General features: G+C 38.4%; 1 protein-coding gene across 4 annotated transcripts in view; it reads right to left on the bottom strand.

Moving 5' to 3' along the window:
* Positions 1–5,020: 5,020 nt before the first annotated feature.
* The window catches only part of ESF1 (ESF1 nucleolar pre-rRNA processing protein homolog), a 60,009-nt gene continuing 45,684 nt past the window's right edge, over positions 5,021–19,345 (bottom strand). For 2 of the 4 annotated variants that reach the window (XM_081257469.1, XM_081257468.1), the window contains exons 11-14: positions 17,809–17,896; positions 10,621–10,703; positions 8,824–8,970; positions 6,174–6,984 (exon numbers count right to left, since the gene is read on the bottom strand). In XM_081257469.1, the coding sequence (XP_081113595.1) occupies positions 6,691–6,984; positions 8,824–8,970; positions 10,621–10,703; positions 17,809–17,896 (612 nt within the window). In that variant the 3' untranslated portion in view covers positions 6,174–6,690. The other 2 variants (XM_081257471.1, XM_081257470.1) reach the window with 2 other exon arrangements.

Genomic DNA, 19,345 nt, shown 5'->3' on the forward strand with positions numbered 1-19,345 from the left:
GAGTTCTCATCTCCACATTTTGGCAATTTTGGGGTAATGCAGAATCCATACTTCAGGCTGAGCACAGACTTTCATTCACACTTTTTCACTTTCCCATGTGCCTGATTCTGGTTACTCTTGGCAACTCCTTTTTCATAAACTTTTCAAGGAAGTGATAATGTGAACCCAGAGATGCTGAATATAGAGTTTGTAACTAATGTCAATGGGGCTTGTGGAACAAAGGGTCCCAGTTGCCTTCTAAGTGGTTTGTCTCACTTTTCTTGACTCATGTCCATATCCAGAAATCTGGGAAACTTACATGATGGAGCACCCTATTCTGGCACTCTCAAGCTTCAAGCACTCTGACTATAATGTAATATCAAGAGTTTCCTTAAGAATATGGAGAAATGATCTGCAAAATAGGACAAAATAGTCCATAAAGACTATAACCCAACACCACTGTATCCATCTTTGTGTTAGGATATAGGTAGAACAGCAAGTAACAGAGACCTGAGAAAATAGTGGCTTAAACAAGGTAGTATTTTATTTTTCTTTCACATAGATGTCTCAAAAAAGACAGTCTATGGATTATATGGTGGCTGTACTTTACTAAGTCCTCAGGGATTCTGGCTCCTTCCAGCTTACCATCCTTTATGTACCAGTATACATAATGGATTTATTATTATTACTACATAATTTTTATTTATTATTATGACTACATTATTTCTACATAATGAACTTAACATTACTTCTACATAATGGACTTTTGTCCTCAGGGTCCAAGATGGCTGCTGGAACTTAAGCCATTACATCTGCATTCCAGGCAGTTGGGTGAAAGAAGGGAAGAAGGTAAGAGGCAAAATTTGCTAGTCTGATGATTTCAAAGGAAAGTCCCTAGAAGCTGTAATTTGCTTCCACACCAGGATGCAAGGGAGGATGGGTAAAATTGTCTTATTCTGGAAAGCTCTATGTTCAACTAAAGGATTCTATTACTATGGAAGATGGAAAGAACAGATATTGGGAAACAACCACCGGTTTCATCCATAGTCACTTAAAGGAGCATGTATAACCTTTCTCCTGGTCTGAACTTCTTAATGATCCTGTCTACTATGGTCCAACTGCTGGGGGAGAGTTTTCTCTGCTGATTTGGGCTGTTACTTATACTCTTATGATTGCAAAGACTACAGACTCATTTAGGTGATCTCAAAGAATGGAGCACTTACTGTAATTGTAATATACATATTTTTTAATGTGTGGGGGAGATTTTCATTAAGTGGCCTGTGCAGCAGGTCTCATCTTCCAAAGATGGCTGCAACAATATTTCTGGACATGCAGCCTTTTCCAGGACTTTGCCATTCTCCTCCATTAAGAGGTGGAGTTTATATCCCCTCACCTGGGAAAATCTTTTTGACTGCCTTAACTAGTTAAGTATGGATGGGAGGAGTGACACTATGCGACATCTGAGCCTAGATCATAGAACGTGATAGAATCTCCATCCCACTCACCTTGGAACCCAGCTACCCAGTCAACAGCTGGCACTGACTTGCAGGTCACATGAAAGAGGCATTTTGGAAGCAAATCCTCTAGTTCTCAGCTAATGCCATGTGGAGAATATATGAGCCTTCCCCACTGAGCCCTATGCAAAGTGAATAGTTTTGAAGAACTAAATGATTGTGGTTGTTTCAAGCTGCAAAGTTTGGGGGTGGTTTGTTATAAAGTAATAGGTAACCAGAATGGTCAGGACTCAAGGGAATCTGCATGATCTGGAAGAGTGAGAAAGCTGGGCCTCATGAGCATGGGAATAAAGATTTAGGAATAGGAGGATTGGGAATTCCCTGGGGGTCCAGTGGTTAGGAGGACTCCATGCTTTTGCTTTCACTACTGGGCACAGGTTCAATCCCTGGTCAGGGAACTAAAGTTCCACAAGCCACGTGGTGCGGCCGAAAAAAAAAAAAAAGGAGTAGAAAGATCATTCAGGACCCAATATGGTTCAGGTGAGTAGATTCCCTTTGCACAATATCTTTGGGTGTCAGCATCCAATCAGGAGACAGAAACAATTTGAACAGGCACTTCCCTGGTGGCCCAGTAGTTAATCCGCCTTCCAATGCAGGGGACTAGGGCTCAGTTCCTAGTCGGGGAACTAAGATCTCACACGCCACGGGGCAACTAAGCCCTCACGCCAGAACTAGAGAGCCCACGTGCTGCAACTACTGAGCACGTGTGCTCTGCAGCCCGAGTGACACAAGTAGAGAGAAGCCTTCAAACTGCAATGAAGAGCCTGCACGCCGCAACGAAAGACCCCGCAGGCCGCAACTAAGACCCAATATAGCCAGATAAATAAATAAATATTTTTTAAAAAGAGAGAAACAATTTGAACAAAGAAAGTTTAAATAATTAATCATTGAAACAGGGCATTAGAGTAACAGGACTGACAAATAAGCAGGTAACTAAGGGAAAAAGAGAACTCTAAAGAACAAAGGAATCACAAATGTAGGTTACAGCCACTATTCTTATGGCTGAGACACAGCACTCAAATAAGGAGCAAATGTGGAAGAGCCCCTTCCTCCCTTGGGATTGAGGTCTACACCTCGCATGAGAGAGAGCAGCTGTGGCCAACTGGATGGCGAGGTGCCACACTAATGGGACATGCTAGGAATCTGGCTGCTGGAGAGCTGGGGGAAGACTTCCGCAGGAATTGGAAATGGAAAAGTGATAGAGAACAATGAACGAAATCAAAAGCTTGTTGTTCAATAGATCAAAAACTCAATGAGGGCTTCCCTGGTGGCGTAGTGGTTGAGAGTCCGCCTGCCAATGCAGGGGACGTGGGTTCGTGCCCCGGTCTGGGAAGATCCCACATGCCGCGGAGCAGCTAGGCCCGTGAGCCATGGCCGCTGAGCCTGCGTGTCCAGAGCCTGTGCTCTGCAATGGGAGAGGCCACAACAGTGAGAGGCCCACTACTGCAAAAAAAAAAAAAAAAAAAAAAAAAAAAACTCAATGATACTCATAAACCTCTGTCCAGATTAGCCAAAAATAGATAGCAAAGGCACACATCACCAATATTAGGAATGAAAAAGGGGATATCACCGCAGACTCTTGAGACATTAAAAAAAAAGAGCATCTTTCATCAGCATCTTGTAATTTTCAGCATACAAGCTCTGTATATGTTTTGGTAAGTTTTTACCTGAGTATATTATTTTCTTTGGAACAATCGTGTTTTTAATTTCAGTTTCCATGTGTTCATAGTTAGTATATAGAGATGTGATTGATTTTTATGTGCTGACATTGTATCCTGTGATCTTGCTGAACTCCCTTATTTAGTTTGAGGATTTTTTTGGTTTTGTTTTTGTAGATTCCTCGGGATTTTCTATGTAGACAATCATGTCATCAGCAAATAGGGTCAGTTTTTTTCCTTTCTTTATAAATTTATTTATTTTTTTTTTATTTTTGGCTGCGTTGGTTCTTCATTGCTGTGCGCGGGCTTTCTCTAGTTGCAGTGAGCAAGGGCTACTTTTCATTGTGGTGCATGGGCTTCTTATTGCGGTTGCTTCTTTTGTTGCGGAGCAGGGGCTCTAGGTGTGCGGGCTTCAGTAGTTGTGGCACACAGTCTCAGTAGTTGTGGCGCACGGGCTTAGTGGCTCTGCGGCATGTGGGATCTTCCCGGGCCAGGGATGGAACCCGTGTCCCATGCATTGGCAGGCGGATTCTTAAAACACTGCGCCACCAGGAAAGCCCCGTCAGTTTTATTTCTTCCTTTTCAATCTGTACGCTTTTTATTTTTATTGCTTTATTGCAGTGGTTAGAACTTCCAGAGTAGTGAGCGTGGACATTGTTTTAAGGGTAGCTGGGACTTGTATTAATCAGATATGGTAAGATACGAACATACAGAAATAACTGTTGTGATTGAAGAAGTTTTTTATACTCACATTCCCTAGCATGCCACGGAAGGGGGTCACACAGGGAAACACTGGGGTTGGTGAGGAGGCAGAGAACAGGGGAAAATGTGGGCAAGGGGCTTTATTGTGGCTTCTTTGGGAAGGGATGGGCGAGGCAGGGTAAGAAAGTTTAGGATTGGCTAGCTTGAATTTCAGTGGGCTCTAGGGTAGGGCACGAGGATAGTGGCCCACTGTGTGAAAGCCCAATAAAGGAGGTGGCTGAAGGTATGGGCTCTGGATTTGTTGCTTTGCATTCGAAAGGCATGCTTGTGCGCAAGTTATTTACTAACTCTGGGAACTGGCCAGCCCTGGGAGGGGCAGTCTCTGTAGGAACAGCAAGGACCCACCCAGTGGTCAGAGGATCAGAATACAGAAAATAAGACAAGATTAAAAGACAGCCTTGCCTTGTTCTCAATCTTAGGCAAACATTCGGTCTAAGTAGGCTAATTGTAGGGTTTCTGTCATGCTCTTTATCAAGTTAAGCAGTTTCCCTCTATTCCAAAGTTGTTTTTATCATGAATGGATGTTAGATTTTGTCAAATACTTTTTCTCATCAATTGATATGATCATATACTTTTTCTTCTTTAGCCTGTTAATACAGTGGATTACGTTGGTTGATTGTGGATGAACCAGTTTTGCATACCTGGAATTAAACCCCCTTGGCCATGGTGTATAATTCTTTCTATACATTGGCAGATTCAATTTGTTAATATTTTGTTGAGGTCTTTTATGCCTAAGTTTGTGAGACATTAATTCTCCAGAAGCAATCTCATTTCTATATATTAACAATAAATACCAGTCTGTAGATTTTCTTTACTTGTACTGTCTTCATCCGGTTTTGGTATCAAGAATACCAACAACAACAAACAATCCAAATAAATGTGACCTTAAAGTCACCCAAACTACCCTCACATTGTTTGTTGAATTATGACAGTGGCCATTTTTTTATCCTGAGTTTTACTACCAGTAATTATTATATTTATTGAGAACCTAACATTCTTAGTGTATTATGTTTATTTAATGCAGTACCTGACAATGCAATTCTCAGTTTTTTTCCTACTTAAAAAATATCAATTCTTTGAGAAAAGGAGCCAGGGCTGTGCAAAGCTTATATGCTCAATTTATTTGTTATAATCAATCATGTGCCTGACTAGTAAGATGAGATTTACAATTAAATACAGTGACTTAACAACAAAGGGCTCAAAAACAAAAATCCAAACCAAACCAAAACAATTAAAAAACCAAGAGTAAGTTTCACAGGAATCTTAAAATCAAACTGAGTAATCCCCACACTGTGATTAAAGTTTAAAGTCTTTTTCCTTGCATAAAAATGAAACATGAAAAAGTATACAATTATAGACTATATTCAAAAATATATTAAGATTCATGATCTTCTAGTGATAAGTACATAAATACTGCTTTATTTGGCTGAATTACCTAACAATGTTATTAGCACTTTATGATAAGAACACGCAAGAGGGAAGAGATATGGGAACATATGTATAACTGATTCACTTTGTTATAAAGCAGAAACTAACACACCATTGTAAAGCAATTATACTCCAATAAAGATGTTAAAATAAAAAAAAAAACCACCATTCCCTGCACAATACTCTGCATTTTTCTGTTATTATGAGCTATTTTAGATATCCTCTTTTTTCCTTCCCCTTACATAGACTGTTTATACGCCCTTATTATCTTGATATCATTCTGAGTGTTACATCCTTTTATTCTTGAAAACATACTACGTTGGCACGCTTGAATTTTTGTACCAATAATGTCAAGTTTACTATTAACCACAAACCTGGCCAAACTCCTACTGCCTTTCAGAAGCTACCATATTTATCATTCATTCCAAGTGACTATTTTGGTTTTTATTTTCATTTATTTATACAGCACACCTAATTCTTCTAAGTGGTCAGTTAACAGTTTACAAAACCTAGACCAGATGAAATCCAGGAGTACTAAGGCTTTGAAGGTGTGTTTTACTTTAATTTTAAAAAGAATTAAGATTCCTTAAACTCTATAGCAGCATACTCATCCTTCCAAGCATTCCAAAACTCTGAAGGGCAGACAGAAGAATTTTCTGTTACTACAAACATAAAAATCATTGCAGAGCTCATGAACATTTCAAATATAATTATGAACAATGCAAACCTGGAATTGCCTTTCCATGGAGTTGTCCTCTTAAAGAGTTAGTCAGTTTTTCAGATATTTTTCCAGAGAGTAGTTTACTGGAGGTGAATAAAATGAATTCAGTGCTATACAAAATAATAAAAATTTTTATTTACAAATTAATAAACAAACTATAAAAAACATGACCAAACAACAAAGAAAGTTATTGGCTTCTATTCATTATGGCTAGAAATATAAATTATTTAAACAAGTATCTAAATCTGCCTCCTGCTTCCAGATAAATTAATGTATTGCATATACATATTTTCAACTTGTTCCTAACTCTTATTCAGACTTAAGACTTGGACACTCCTCTATTTTTTAAATAGAATTGTAAACAGTCTTTAAAAAAAGCTAGAAGAGTAATAAATATAAAAATTTTATAAATCCTATAATCTGGATTATGATTAATCTGTGGAAATACACAGTACGAATCTATCAATCATACACAATTAGGTCTAATTGTTATATACGGAAAAAAAATTTTACAACGGTCAGTTTTTATTCATATTCTTGAAAGGTATAGCACTGTTCCCAATAAGTATTCCTTCCATCACTTCTGTATACTTTATACATTCTCAATCCAAAAAGAAACAACTTACACCTATTTGACTTTTTGCTTTTTTCTTGCTTGAAACTGCTCTGTTTTGTTTTTTACAGATTTAATCAACATTGACAAGGCAGGATCAATGGATCTCTTGTGTGATTCCTTCTGAATTTCACTCTCTTTTTTCTTTATTGCCTGAGTAAGTTCTTGTTCTTTTTGTTTTCTCTGACGGGCTTTCTCCTCAAGGATTTTTTCCATAGCTTTTGTTTTCTTGAAATTAGGATCTGAAGGATCCAAATTGAACAAGTGGGAAGTATACATTGCCTGAAACCGTGCATCCTTAACATTGACCTGCAAATCCAAAAGGAAAACATAAATAAATAAAATTAGTAAACCAAAAGGCCCAGAAATGGGACCAAATTTCGAAAGTAAGTGAGTTGATTATATAAAATACAAACGTGGGCATTTTGCATTGATTCATTAGAAAACTGTTCTCCCACAGATCTTCAATGGAGGTTTTGTTTTTTTTTTTTGCGGTACGTGGGCTTCTCACTGTTGTGGCCTCTCCCGTTGTGGAGCACAGGCTCCGGACACGCAGGCTCAGCAGCCATGGCTCACGGGCCCAGCCACTCCGCAGCATGTGGGATCTTCCCGGACCGGGGCACGAATCCATATCCCCTGCATCGGCAGGCGGACTCTCAACCACTGTGCCACCAGGGAAGCCCTTCAATGGAGTTTTAAGGTTTATTCCTGAACCACAATGTGCAGGGCACACTGTTTTTAATCACACAATGACAATATCCTTGAAAGGGAACTATCGTAGTCTATGTATACAATGGCCTGGAACGACACCAGCCCCTTAGACCGAGCATCTGGAGGAGGGGAGGAGTGACCCCTGGAGTAGGCAGGCTCCTCCACGCTTACAGTGTGAAACCTCTTTCTGACTGGGATAATTAAGCCAGCGATGGTATCTCCTGCTGGAGTTTTATGCAGTCATTGCATTCTGAGTACATTAAACTTTTTTTCAACCTTCGTGCTAAAATGAGCAGCTACTGAGGGTGATTCATACAGCAAAAGACTTAAAGATTAAAATGGGAAAGATGGCACCCCTGAGACCAAGATCCGGTCAGACACAAGCCCCAAATTTATCCTTTATCTTTCTACAAAAACACTGTGGTCCTACATGTTAAGAGTGTACCCTTAACTCCAGCCAGGTCTTCAAGTATTGCCAGGCACAGGGGTGACCAGCCAGAAAGGGAGCATGACTCACTGCCACCCATCATTCCCATGGGAAAAATGAGTCCACCCAGAGATGGACTGTAGAGTTACCTAGTTATAGTAAGGACAACAGACGTGATACCACCACCACCACCACCACGACACTCATGAAAAATGTTTTTATGCATGATGATTAGTGTGTGGAGACGGTTCTCTTATAGAAGATCTGACTACAAATCATTCTTTGTTTTTAACTTTTCATAAGAAAATCAATTCACCAAAAAGTTCAGTGGAACAGCACCACACATGGAGCTGACTTAACAGAAACCGGAGCTACACAGTGGTTTCAAAGTCCCTCTCCACGCTTCTTAGAAGTTATCTGTATGCCCCTCTCAATTCTCTAAACAACTTCAAAATCTCTCCCATCTTCTTCTGGGTCTATTCTTCCACGCTAATGGATGGAAGTCATCAAATAGTTCCTGGCAGCTGTTGTAGGTTTTCTGTACAGGGTTCAAACTCATGCATGGGGACTGTGTGGCCACTAGAAATATGTACTTAGCAAAAAGAAGGAAAAGAGGGAGCGATGGAAACAAGAAACATAGCAATTAAAAAAGCATGGCCTACTGCACTGGCCCTTGCACACAGACTGTGACGCAATGTGATGTGAACCTGCTATTTCTCAGTCAGGCTTAATGATGCAGAACTTTCCCAGCGTGAGCATCACAGTGCATGTGATTCTAACACTAAAAGCTACATATTTTGGTGCAACGTGGCTACCAAAATGGAAGCCAACTACATCACCTGGTGCTCAACCAAAGAAACACCCCATGGATGAACTGGCTGTGTTGGACTGAAAGATGGTAGCCTTGGCTCCACCATGGGCCCTTCCTAAGACGCTCAATTTTTATCTCCAGAGCTGACTTTAGATTTAACACCAGCTTTAAGAGGATAATGACTTTTGTCCCTGGTTACCTCAAAGTCATCCTCCAATAATTCCTTCTTCTTCATAAGCTGTTTTTTCTTCTTTTTGCTCAGATTCTGGTGCTCCACAATCTTGTTATAATTGAAGTGTTTCTTGCTCTCTTCCTCCTCATCCATCACGAGCAAAGCCATTTCAGCCTGTGAGAGAAAAGAGTTCAAATATACAACAGTGCTTTTCTTTCCCTAAACAGGAGTATAGGGCACAGATATCTCCCCAGGAAAGGAAAACCAAGCCACCAATGCTCTGGGATAACACTTGTCATCCGTAAACTGATTGTGTATTACCAGAACTCAAAACGAAACCCAGAGATCTCCATACAGTAATGGGTATAATTTTTAGAAGCAACATCACTGGCAGCAGGAAGCTTTATCTAAAAACCAGACCATATTTCACCTAGTGTAACTGGTTAGTAGGCTGTAGAAATAAGAGTCCTCAGGTCCCCCCAAATAAAAATTTCTCATTTTCAGTTTGTTCTTTTTAAGCAGACACTAAATCTAGCAAACATGTAGTATTTTGTGATACAAACTAGATTTTCCAAACGTGCTTTAGGAACAAGGAATTCCTTTTTTCTTTTGCTTTTTTTTGGCCTTTACTTCTTCAATGCTGACACATTTCTATGAAGGCAGGATCTTAATATTTGCTTCTGTAATCTAATATAATGCTTGTTTCCACTAAATAAGTATTTTCTACTGACCATGGGATTAAATGTAAACCTTCAAGAATCAAGTAAACAACCATGTACACTAGCGAAAATACAGAGTGTGCTATGAGATTCCTGTGAATCTTCCTCCATTACCACTTTAGACTGCTTTAATTATGTCTCCCTTCCACCACCGCTACCTGCAGTTGGCTTTCTTTTTAGAGCCATTTTCTACAAAAGAAAGGTATTCTTTTGCTCCTTAACTCTGTGAACATTCTGCATATGCAGTAAAACATGTATTAAGATGCAGAGTTTAGGTGACCAGTCAGGCTCCCTCCTAGACAGTGCTATGAACATCAGTCTTATGAACACTGTTGACTCCAATTCCTGTCTCAGCAAAAATACATATTACTCTGTGCCATGGATCTTTGGAGGCACTGAAGCATAAAATTCACTACACTTCCAAGAAAGACTAATTTTGTACACTAAATTTATGTTATTTTCAATAATAAAAAGAGAGAAATGAGCACTGAACAAGCCATAAAGCAAACCCTGTATTACAGGGTTTAAAACTTATGGCATTATTATTTTAAGGTTTGAATAGTACTATTTTTTTTTGGTCTCAGTTACAGTAAGGGTTTTTAATAATAAGATATTTTCCTCTTAATCACAAAGGGACATGCCTTGGGTTTGAGGTAAATTTTAACTTTGTACTAGCTGGATACTAGTTGGAGAAATTTGGTAAAAAGATGACATTTAAAAACTATGCTGCTGGGCCTCCCTGGTGGCGCAGTGGTTGAGAGTCCGCCTGCCGATGCAGGGGATATGGGTTCGTGCCCCGGTCCGGGAAGATCCCATATGCCGCGGAGCGGCTGGGCCCGTGAGCCATGGCCGCTGGGCCTGCGCATCCGGAGCCTGTGCTCCGCAACGGGAGAGGCCACAACAGTGAGAGGCCCGCATATCGCAAAAAAAAAAAAAAAAAAAAAAAAAAAAAAAAAAAAAAACTATGCTGCTGAAATTCTTATTTATAAATTCATAACTAACATCAGTTATTTTTTTATTAGGGATACTGGAAACATATGGATAACTCCACTTGATCTGTACATATCAATTTTCCACTAAGCATGTAACCATGACCATGTTTTACCTTTTGTCTTTCTAGTTCAGCTTGTTCCTCTGGAGATGTGCCATCTTCTGCAGATTTTGTTGATTTCTTCTTTTCTTTTATACCTGGCACAACAAACCAACATAGGAGGGTTAAAAATTATAAGACTATCACAGCAACAATCTGTTTATACTATTTTAAAAGTTTTGTTTATAACAAAAATGCAAGGTATCTATCAATAAATATACAGAAACTAAAGAAAGTAAAAATATATTACTTAGAGGACTATGGGTATGAATGGAATAATAATAGTCTGGAGGGGATAAGTGAATATTACAAAGAAGGAATTTCTTCTGAAAGTAATGTATAATTATATATACATCAGCTAAAAAGAAAAATCATAAGATCATTTCAACAGATACAGAATAAGTACTTGATAAAATTCAACATCCACTCATGACAAAATATATACATTTAATAAAACTCTATTCAAGGAAATCTTTACAAAGATTAACAAGATAGAGTTGATATACATGTAATACAGTGTGCTGAACTGTATTACAAAGTGAAAACAAAAACACTGTACTACATAATGAGAAAAATAGAACAGTTGGCTTAGTATGTAATAAAATGTAGCATCATACATCACTGGAAAAAGAAAGGATTATTCAATAACTAGTGCTAGGCAATTTGTTTTATTCTGCAAAAAAAAGTTTGAGCTATAGACACATCGCATAATGTACAGGAAAATAAAATGCAGATGTATTAAAGAGTTAAACATTAGGAAAAAAAAACCCTATGAGAAAATACAGGGGAACAGCTACCTGATCTTAAATAGAAGGAATGTTTTCTTAGCATAAGAATAGGAGAAATCACAAAGGGAAAAAAAACAAAACACAGGTAATTTTAATATATAAACTCCTAAAACTCATCAGCAAAATGAAAAATTCATCTCTATAATGACAATTTGACAATAACTACCTGTAAGTGAAAGTTTAACAAAACCCTTTCTCTTTCTCTAAAGACAAATTTGATCTTTGTTTAACTTTCTAGTTCTATTATTATTAAACAAAATTACTCATGGTAAAACTGGCTCCTGAGTAGAAAACTGACTATATTTTCAGGGACCCAGGGACTTCTGGAGACCATAAGGTGTCAGATGAGGAGATGCTCTCGTCCTGAACGAGAGGCAGTAACACACGGCAGTTAAGGGCACTTGACTCGGGAGCAGCTGGCCTGGGTTTAAATTCTGGCTCGACTACATTCTAGCTGTAGCAGTTTGTGCTTGTGTCCTTATCTGTAAAGTGGAGATTATAATACTTGCATCTACCTCCTAGGGTTATTGTGAGGACTAAATACACTAAAAAACGTTAAGAGCTTAGTTAATGCCTGGCACATGGTGCTATAAACTGCTTGCTATCACTGTTATAATAGTCTGACAATACATATATAAGGTATCTTGGGTTCCTTGGTGATCACGCAGATGCTTTGATTTTTCTTCCTTTTTTTGTCTGTTGGGAGGGGTTCAGGGAGAATTGGTGTCAAAGTATGAAGAACTACTCTGAAGAGTAAGAAGGTTCAGAATCCACAAAGACATGTTCTGTTACTCTAGAATGTTATTACACAATCTCAACCTTCTCTGAGCTGCTGGACACTGTCTTATTTGGATAAGTTGAGTTCTGTCCTTCCAAATGCAGAGAAACCAATGGTCTCTAAAGTATTAACAACTATTAATGCTTCTGCAGCACTTACTAGGCACCAGAAAGTACTGTTGTTTTATTCCATTTTATACAAGAACTGCTTTAGTCCTCACAACAATGCTATGAGGTAGATTCTGTTATTACAATCTTCACCCTGTGGGTGAGGAAACTGAAACACAGAGAGGTTAAGCAATTTGTCTCAAGGTGAGTAAGTAAAGGAACCATGATTCAAACCCAAGCACTCCAGCTCAGGCTCTCTGTTAATCACCCACACTTCACTCCTTCGCTATCAAATGTCATTCTCCCTGGAAGAGCCGTTTCCCATTTAACATGCATTTTGTTGTAAAATAATAAACCAAAATTCACAGAACATATAATGATGGCTGAACAACTGCAGCTAATGGGGGATAACAGGAAGTAGAGAGAAGCTTTAGAAGCTGCTCCACGTGCACTAGCCCTGCCGCACTAAGGCAGCCCTGTCCACCTGAGAGAACACACCTGCGCATAAGTGTGGCCTCGTTCACCCCTCACTGCTACCAAGGCGTCTGTCTGCACTTTTAAGAAGAAATATCATTGTATGTAGCCCTTCCCCTAAGTGAGACAGTGCTCCTATCTCAAATGTTTTTCAGGGAATGATGTATCTGCTTTAAGATTATAACCTTTTCTCTGTTGTAAGTATGTGCACGTATTTATACATATAAATATCATCAAGGTTCCACTTTCTTAGGGTCTGACTCCCACACCCTAAGTTTACCTCTGCTCTCTTAAGGCAAGAGCTCCTTTTGAAGTGAAATGGACAAGTGATATATGCAGAAGATCATTCTGTGGCAGGGGAAAAGAATCAGGCTGTATATGATTAATACATAAAGGAGATAAAGATCTTCACATACAGCTGTGGGAAATAATTTCAAAGAGCCCACAATGAACTGTTCCGGATTTTATAACAACCTGGTGAAAAGCCATAAAAATAAACTTGAAAGGAAGACTGCAGCAAGAGAGGAAAAAAATCTCCAAGACGGTCGGGGCTAAAAATGATATCCAATTTTAGTGTGATGAAAATTTCTTTGCTCATAAAGAATTTACTGTGTGCTACATTGAACTGTTTAGTCAGAAGATAAATAATGTGTAGAGACCCATTCTGCACTGTTAACAAGATCATATTAGGTGGGCATATCTTTATTTTTTTAAAAAAGCATTAAAAAAAAAAAGGCATTTTCCCTTTGGAAAGCTTTCAGACCTAATTTAGTGAAGAGTACTAGGGAAATGAAAGTCCCTGTTCTGAAATGTTATCTTTATTTTTCAGTGAATCTTTTGGCAAGTAAGAGTCCACACCTCCTGGGACTGTGGCAAAAAGGACATATAGATGATTCTAATAAGCTGAATATTAACAGAGACTTGAAATCGGGTGTTAGGGTTTTATAGTTAAAAAAAAAAATCTGGGCTTCCCTGGTGGCACAGTGGTTGAGAGTCCACCTGCCGATGCAGGGGACACGGGTTCGTGCCCCGGTCCGGGAAGATCCCACATGCCACGGAGCGGCTGGGCCCATGAGCCATGGCCGCTGAGCCTGCGCGTCCGGAGCTTGTGCTCCGCAACGGGAGAGGCCACAACAGTGAGAGGCCCGTGTATCTAAAAAAAACAAAAAAAAACACAAAAAAACTCTAAACAAGCCTTACTGAGGTCACTATCCCTTTAAGCAAAAAAAGTAACAATACATCCATGGAAAAAGATGTGTTGCAAACAACTGATCTGTAAAAGGAATATCTGTAAAAGAAATTCCATTTTCCATTACTTGTAATGTCAGAGAATTGTTCCCATAAAAAAGTTCTTCCAGAGTGTTCAGTTGAGAGCTTCTTGTGAGAGAGCAGTTATGAGAATTCACTGGAGGGCAGACTGCTCTCCGTACTGACCAGACAGGAGTGGTAAGCCCCCTAGCAATTAACTCTTTAGCAGCAAGTTCCTGCACCCAAGATCACTTGTCCATCATCAGATAATACAGTCCGTTAATCTTCCTCTGGACCGAGGAGGCATTCTGGCTTTGCTTGGAAAGCCAGCAAGTCCTTGTGTCCAGCTCTTATACATACGGATCCTGGCTCTGGCTTTGGTCTTTACAACGCACTTGCAGAGTTACAAAACGTAAAAGGGAGCCATTAGGATTCAGGTTCTACCATCTACAACTGGCCCTTGTGCAATTCAACCACGTTTTCAGTTCACCCCTCTATAAAGTGGGCTAAAGTTTGGATTAAAGGATAGAATGCACATAAGAGCATTTGTAAACTGTAAAACTACATATGAGCAGTATACTGTAAGCACCCAGCATACTGGCTGAATGAATCAAATATGTGTGCCTTATTATTAGATTTTCATGGTGGTTTATCAAATATCTAAAGTTGTCAAGACAAAGGATACATTCTAATAGGGTATATTTAACATGTGATGTACTTTATTTCACTTCTACTTCTTCAAAAACAAAATCTTATCAAACAGTTTATGCAATTAGATAGCACTAAGCAAACTTTTCCAATACTTCATTTCTACAAGAAAAAATAACTTTTAACTCATTCTAGAAATACATTTTCAAAACTCTCATCTAATACTGAGTTTGCAGTTTAAAAAAAATAGAAAAATTATAGCAAATTTACAGTGTAGGGGGTAAAAAATAAAAGGAAAAATTAGAAAAGATTTCTAGTACTCATATTGGCTCCTAACCCGAGCCAAACACCAGGTCTGGCATCAGTAAGTGAACTCAATTTCTCCATATTTTAAAGAGTGTGTAAGTTTAGCTCTGGGATTACCTAGGGCAAAGGTGTTCTGGCTTAAAATGTCTCTGTCCTGATCAGCTGTGGAGCTGAACTATACACCCTTCCAAACACTAATGCTTTTCCTCCTATTTCATGGCGGTTCCTTCTGTTTCATAAACTTTCCCCCTACCTTCCAGGTAGTACCTTCTCCAGGAGGACAGAGTACCTTATGCAGCCTCCTGACCTCAGAGCCCAAACCTGCACCTCCCTCTCTTACCAATGCTTTCTACCCCTCGTTCCATGGTTTGAAATACTATTTAGAGGCTACTGATTCCTAAGTCGGAATCTAGGAGTTATGCTAAATGTCTTCCTTATCCAAATAAAAAGATTGGCAAGTCTACCTCCAAAATATATCTAGAATCCCATTTACTTTTCTCCTTCCAATTCCATTACTGTCGTGCTGTCTAGACCAACCATCACCTCCAGACCTCTACAAAAGCCTGGTCTCTCAGCTCTCACCAATGCCTTTCTTCAATCTCTTCTCTTTGCAGGACCCAGAATAGTATGTTAAAATGCATATCACATCACGTCACACCCTTGCTTTAAGACCCTTCACCGGCTTCCCACTGTCAGTAGAGTAAAATCCAAATTTGTTGCCGTGACACAAGGCCCTGCAGGGTCAATCCTGTGTCCCAGCCTGGCCTTATACCAAACTGCCCCTCTGACCATGCTCCAGCCACACTGGTATCTTTCAATTTCTCTGACACCCGTTCTTTCTCACCTCATAGCTGTTCTACCCATTTTCCCCTCACTTGCAATGCTCTTCTCCAGCTCTCTCTGCCTGACTCCTTCTCATTCTGCAGGTCTCAGCTCAAACGTCACCATCTCAGAGAAGCTTGCTTTGCCCACCCTATATAAAGAAAGCTACTCTCCTTCTTCCTGCCAGTTATACGCTCTATATTACCCTATTTATTAGTTCCTTTAAAACACTGATCATATTTGCATAATATTCTTATTTGTTTACCTGTTTAGCATGTCTTCCCTAAAACTATAACCTACTTAAAGGATGTAACTTAGCTTGTATTGTTCGTCTGTATCTCTAGCCTAGCAGAGTGCTCGGCACCTGGTAGGCACTCAAAAATATTTATTGATAGAATGGATAAACATGTCAAGATACCATTTTTTAGTCCTATCTAAAAAAAAATTCACTCTTTTGTTTTTCTTTTTCCTTAAAACAACTTAAGCCCAGATATAAATAATTATTCCTAGAAAGTATGCTGACATCAAAAGTATATCGAAAGCAAGCAAATGTAATCTGCATTTTCCCTTGGAACTTTGGATACTAACTTTAGGGAAAATTATTCACAATTTAAACGTGCTGATTCCAAGAAACAAGCTACCCAAGCCACCAAGCTATTTAACTTACTCTTTGAATCCTACCCCGAGTTCTGCAGTTTGACCAGATTTCACATGCCAAATGAAGCACTTTGGAATGAGAACAAGGAAACTATAATGCTTCGCATTTCTCTGTTATAAACGTGGTTTCCTGAAATCGGAGGATAAGGCTAAAATCCATCATCTTCTAGAAATGACTGCTCAGGTATGATAAAAAGCAGAATATGCTGTTTCCATTTCCCTTTCCAATTCCTAAGAATCTCACATCCTATAATAGACTTTATTCATCTTGATCTCCTTTTCATCAATAGAATGTCAGTGATAAAAGGCTATAACAACCAGGAAATAATTTTGAGCAATTTTGACTTTCCTGTTGAGAACTATTCTGGCCCACTAGTCACAAGGGACAAGAAGCAGGGAAACTTCATAAAATCCTTCTCTTTACAATGCCAGCTTGGAGTTGCTCCAGGACCAAGCCTTTGGGGTTCACGTGTGTGGTATGCAGAGCAGGGGAAGGCAAAATGCATGAGAACAAATGGAAAATGCTTACAGTGGTCCTGCACTGACTTGTCCAAGTATGGCCTGAACCTTACCACACACCTTTATACACACACACAATTTATACACACCAAAAAGGTAAGAATGAAAGCATTCAGGAAAGAATGACCGGTGCATGCGCAATGGAAACAAAACTCCCTGGATATAGGAAGTCAGATACCTGACAGTTTAGGGATTCAAGGAAAAAGGGGAGGAAGCTGGCTTTCAGCTACAATGAAGCTAATAATGAAGCAGAATAAATGAAAAGGGGATAAAATGAAACATAGATGCTTTTGTCTATTTGAGCCGAAAAGCTTTCATACTATGAATGCAACCCTGTTTCACACATGTAAATCATGTTAAAATTAAAAAAAATTATACACATATCCACAAATATATAAACAAATTTATTCCATGCTTTCCATTCTTCATAGCCTGTGCAAAGAGGATGTAGAATGGATGTGTTATAATAAAGCAGTGAAAGCACTCAAAAATATGACTTCCTTTTTTTCCTCATCCTTTTATAGTCAATCTGTCTATAAGGATATCTCCCAGAAAGGCATCTCCAGTAAACTGCTAAATTAATCATACTACCCAAAGCTTCATATAATGAAATTATTTCTTGTATGTACAGGGGGCATGCTGACCCCTCCTAACCCGATCAATGGTTACATCCCATAGGACAAACTTGCTTATAAGCCACTAGGGAGCTATACAAATTCTAGGAATTTTATTTTTTTATTTTTATTTTTTTTAGTGAAACAAAGTGTTTATCAGAAGGAAAAAGAGTATGTGTGAATAGGCACACACAGGCGGACTTTAGATTCCAAGTGAAAACTACAAATATGGGCTGGCTTACCTATTTTTTTAGCTTCTTCGGCAAAGTATGGGTCATTCATATCAACATCAGAGGGAACTTCATCTTCACTGGCCTCTTCAGCAAGAGCCTTAAAGTTGAATATAAAAATACATACAGTTTATTATAAGGACCAAAATATATAAGCGTGAAGAAAAACCGTACTTCTTTTAAATCAAGCAGTTCAATCTAAAATTAAAGTAGTTTTTTAAATGGATCAGTTTATAAAATAACTCCTGAGTAACTCTTTTGCTTGTTCAACAAATACTTATGGAATACTTAATAAATGCAGGGACTATGTAGGGCTTTTGAGAGAAATGAAAGTTATCCGATACATGGTTTTTGTCTTCAAAAATTTTACAATCTATTAAAAGAAGCTATAGACACATAAACAGACAGATATGTAGTAATAGTAATAGTAATTCAAGACAGGAAGTGCCAGAAGAGACAAAAATAAAATACAGACATTCAAGGAGAAGAATACTTTGAGATGGGTGATCAGTGAAGAGAGGTGGTCTGCCTCATCGCTCACGAAACTGAGAAATGGCAGTGATTATCAATAGCTTGAAGTACTGCATTGTGGGTTATCTTTTAAATCATTAAAGCAATTCATCTGCTGGTTATTTAAAGAAAATGATAATGAACTTCCTGTTCTCATCACCCAATTTCAACAATTACCTTGTTTTATCTATAATCCACTCAAGAAAACTTTTGTGTTATTTTTAAGCACATCTGTTGGTTACATTTTCCCTAATGAAATCTGAACAGTTTACTAAATTAGTATATTTAAATTTTAAAAATCAAGTCTATAAAATACACAGAACATATGCAAACTGAGATCAGACTAACCAGATTGAGTTTATCCCCAGGAATCTAAAACATGAGTCGTTTCAACAAAAACATTTAGAATGCACATTGCTAAACATCATCCTACATGCTGAAGAAGACCCACCAAGCTCTAAAGCATATTCATTTTGATATTACTATCCTTTTAAGAACAAGGGCTTCTAAGAATTTTTTCACCAAACTATTATAACCGATTCATCAGTAATATGATGTTCCTAACAAAGATTATGAAATATTTATATAGCTAACCACACATTTATTCACATTTTTTAAACTGTTTTTTTAGATCTAAATTACAGTATATCAACTATGGCATATAAACGTATTCATTTCTTTAGTAATAATTTCTCAATAACAAATTGAAGTCACAAAGAGGAAAAGGGGAAAAAGTATTTTTAACTTGAATTCTTGAAACTCTTCTATATGTGAAGAACCTGGGGAGATGGAACAGATCTGCTGGAATCACCAAGTCTAGTACAGAGCTGAGTCTAGAACAAACTGGGCACTCAACCAATGTATTTTTAATATTATTGATAAAATGAGTCCAGTCTAAGCCCAATGAAGGGAAAGCGTTAAAGCAGAAGATAATCTCAAAGCACCAAATGAAAATCAAAGACAATAGCCGCTAAAGATCTCAGAAAAGAGTGACTACTTTATTGACCCCATAAAGACCCATTTGTAAGTCTTCCAATAA

Source organism: Mesoplodon bidens (genome assembly GCF_964165515.1).
Source record: "Mesoplodon bidens genome assembly, chromosome: 15".
In the NCBI taxonomy this organism is placed as follows: domain Eukaryota; kingdom Metazoa; phylum Chordata; class Mammalia; order Artiodactyla; family Ziphiidae; genus Mesoplodon; species Mesoplodon bidens.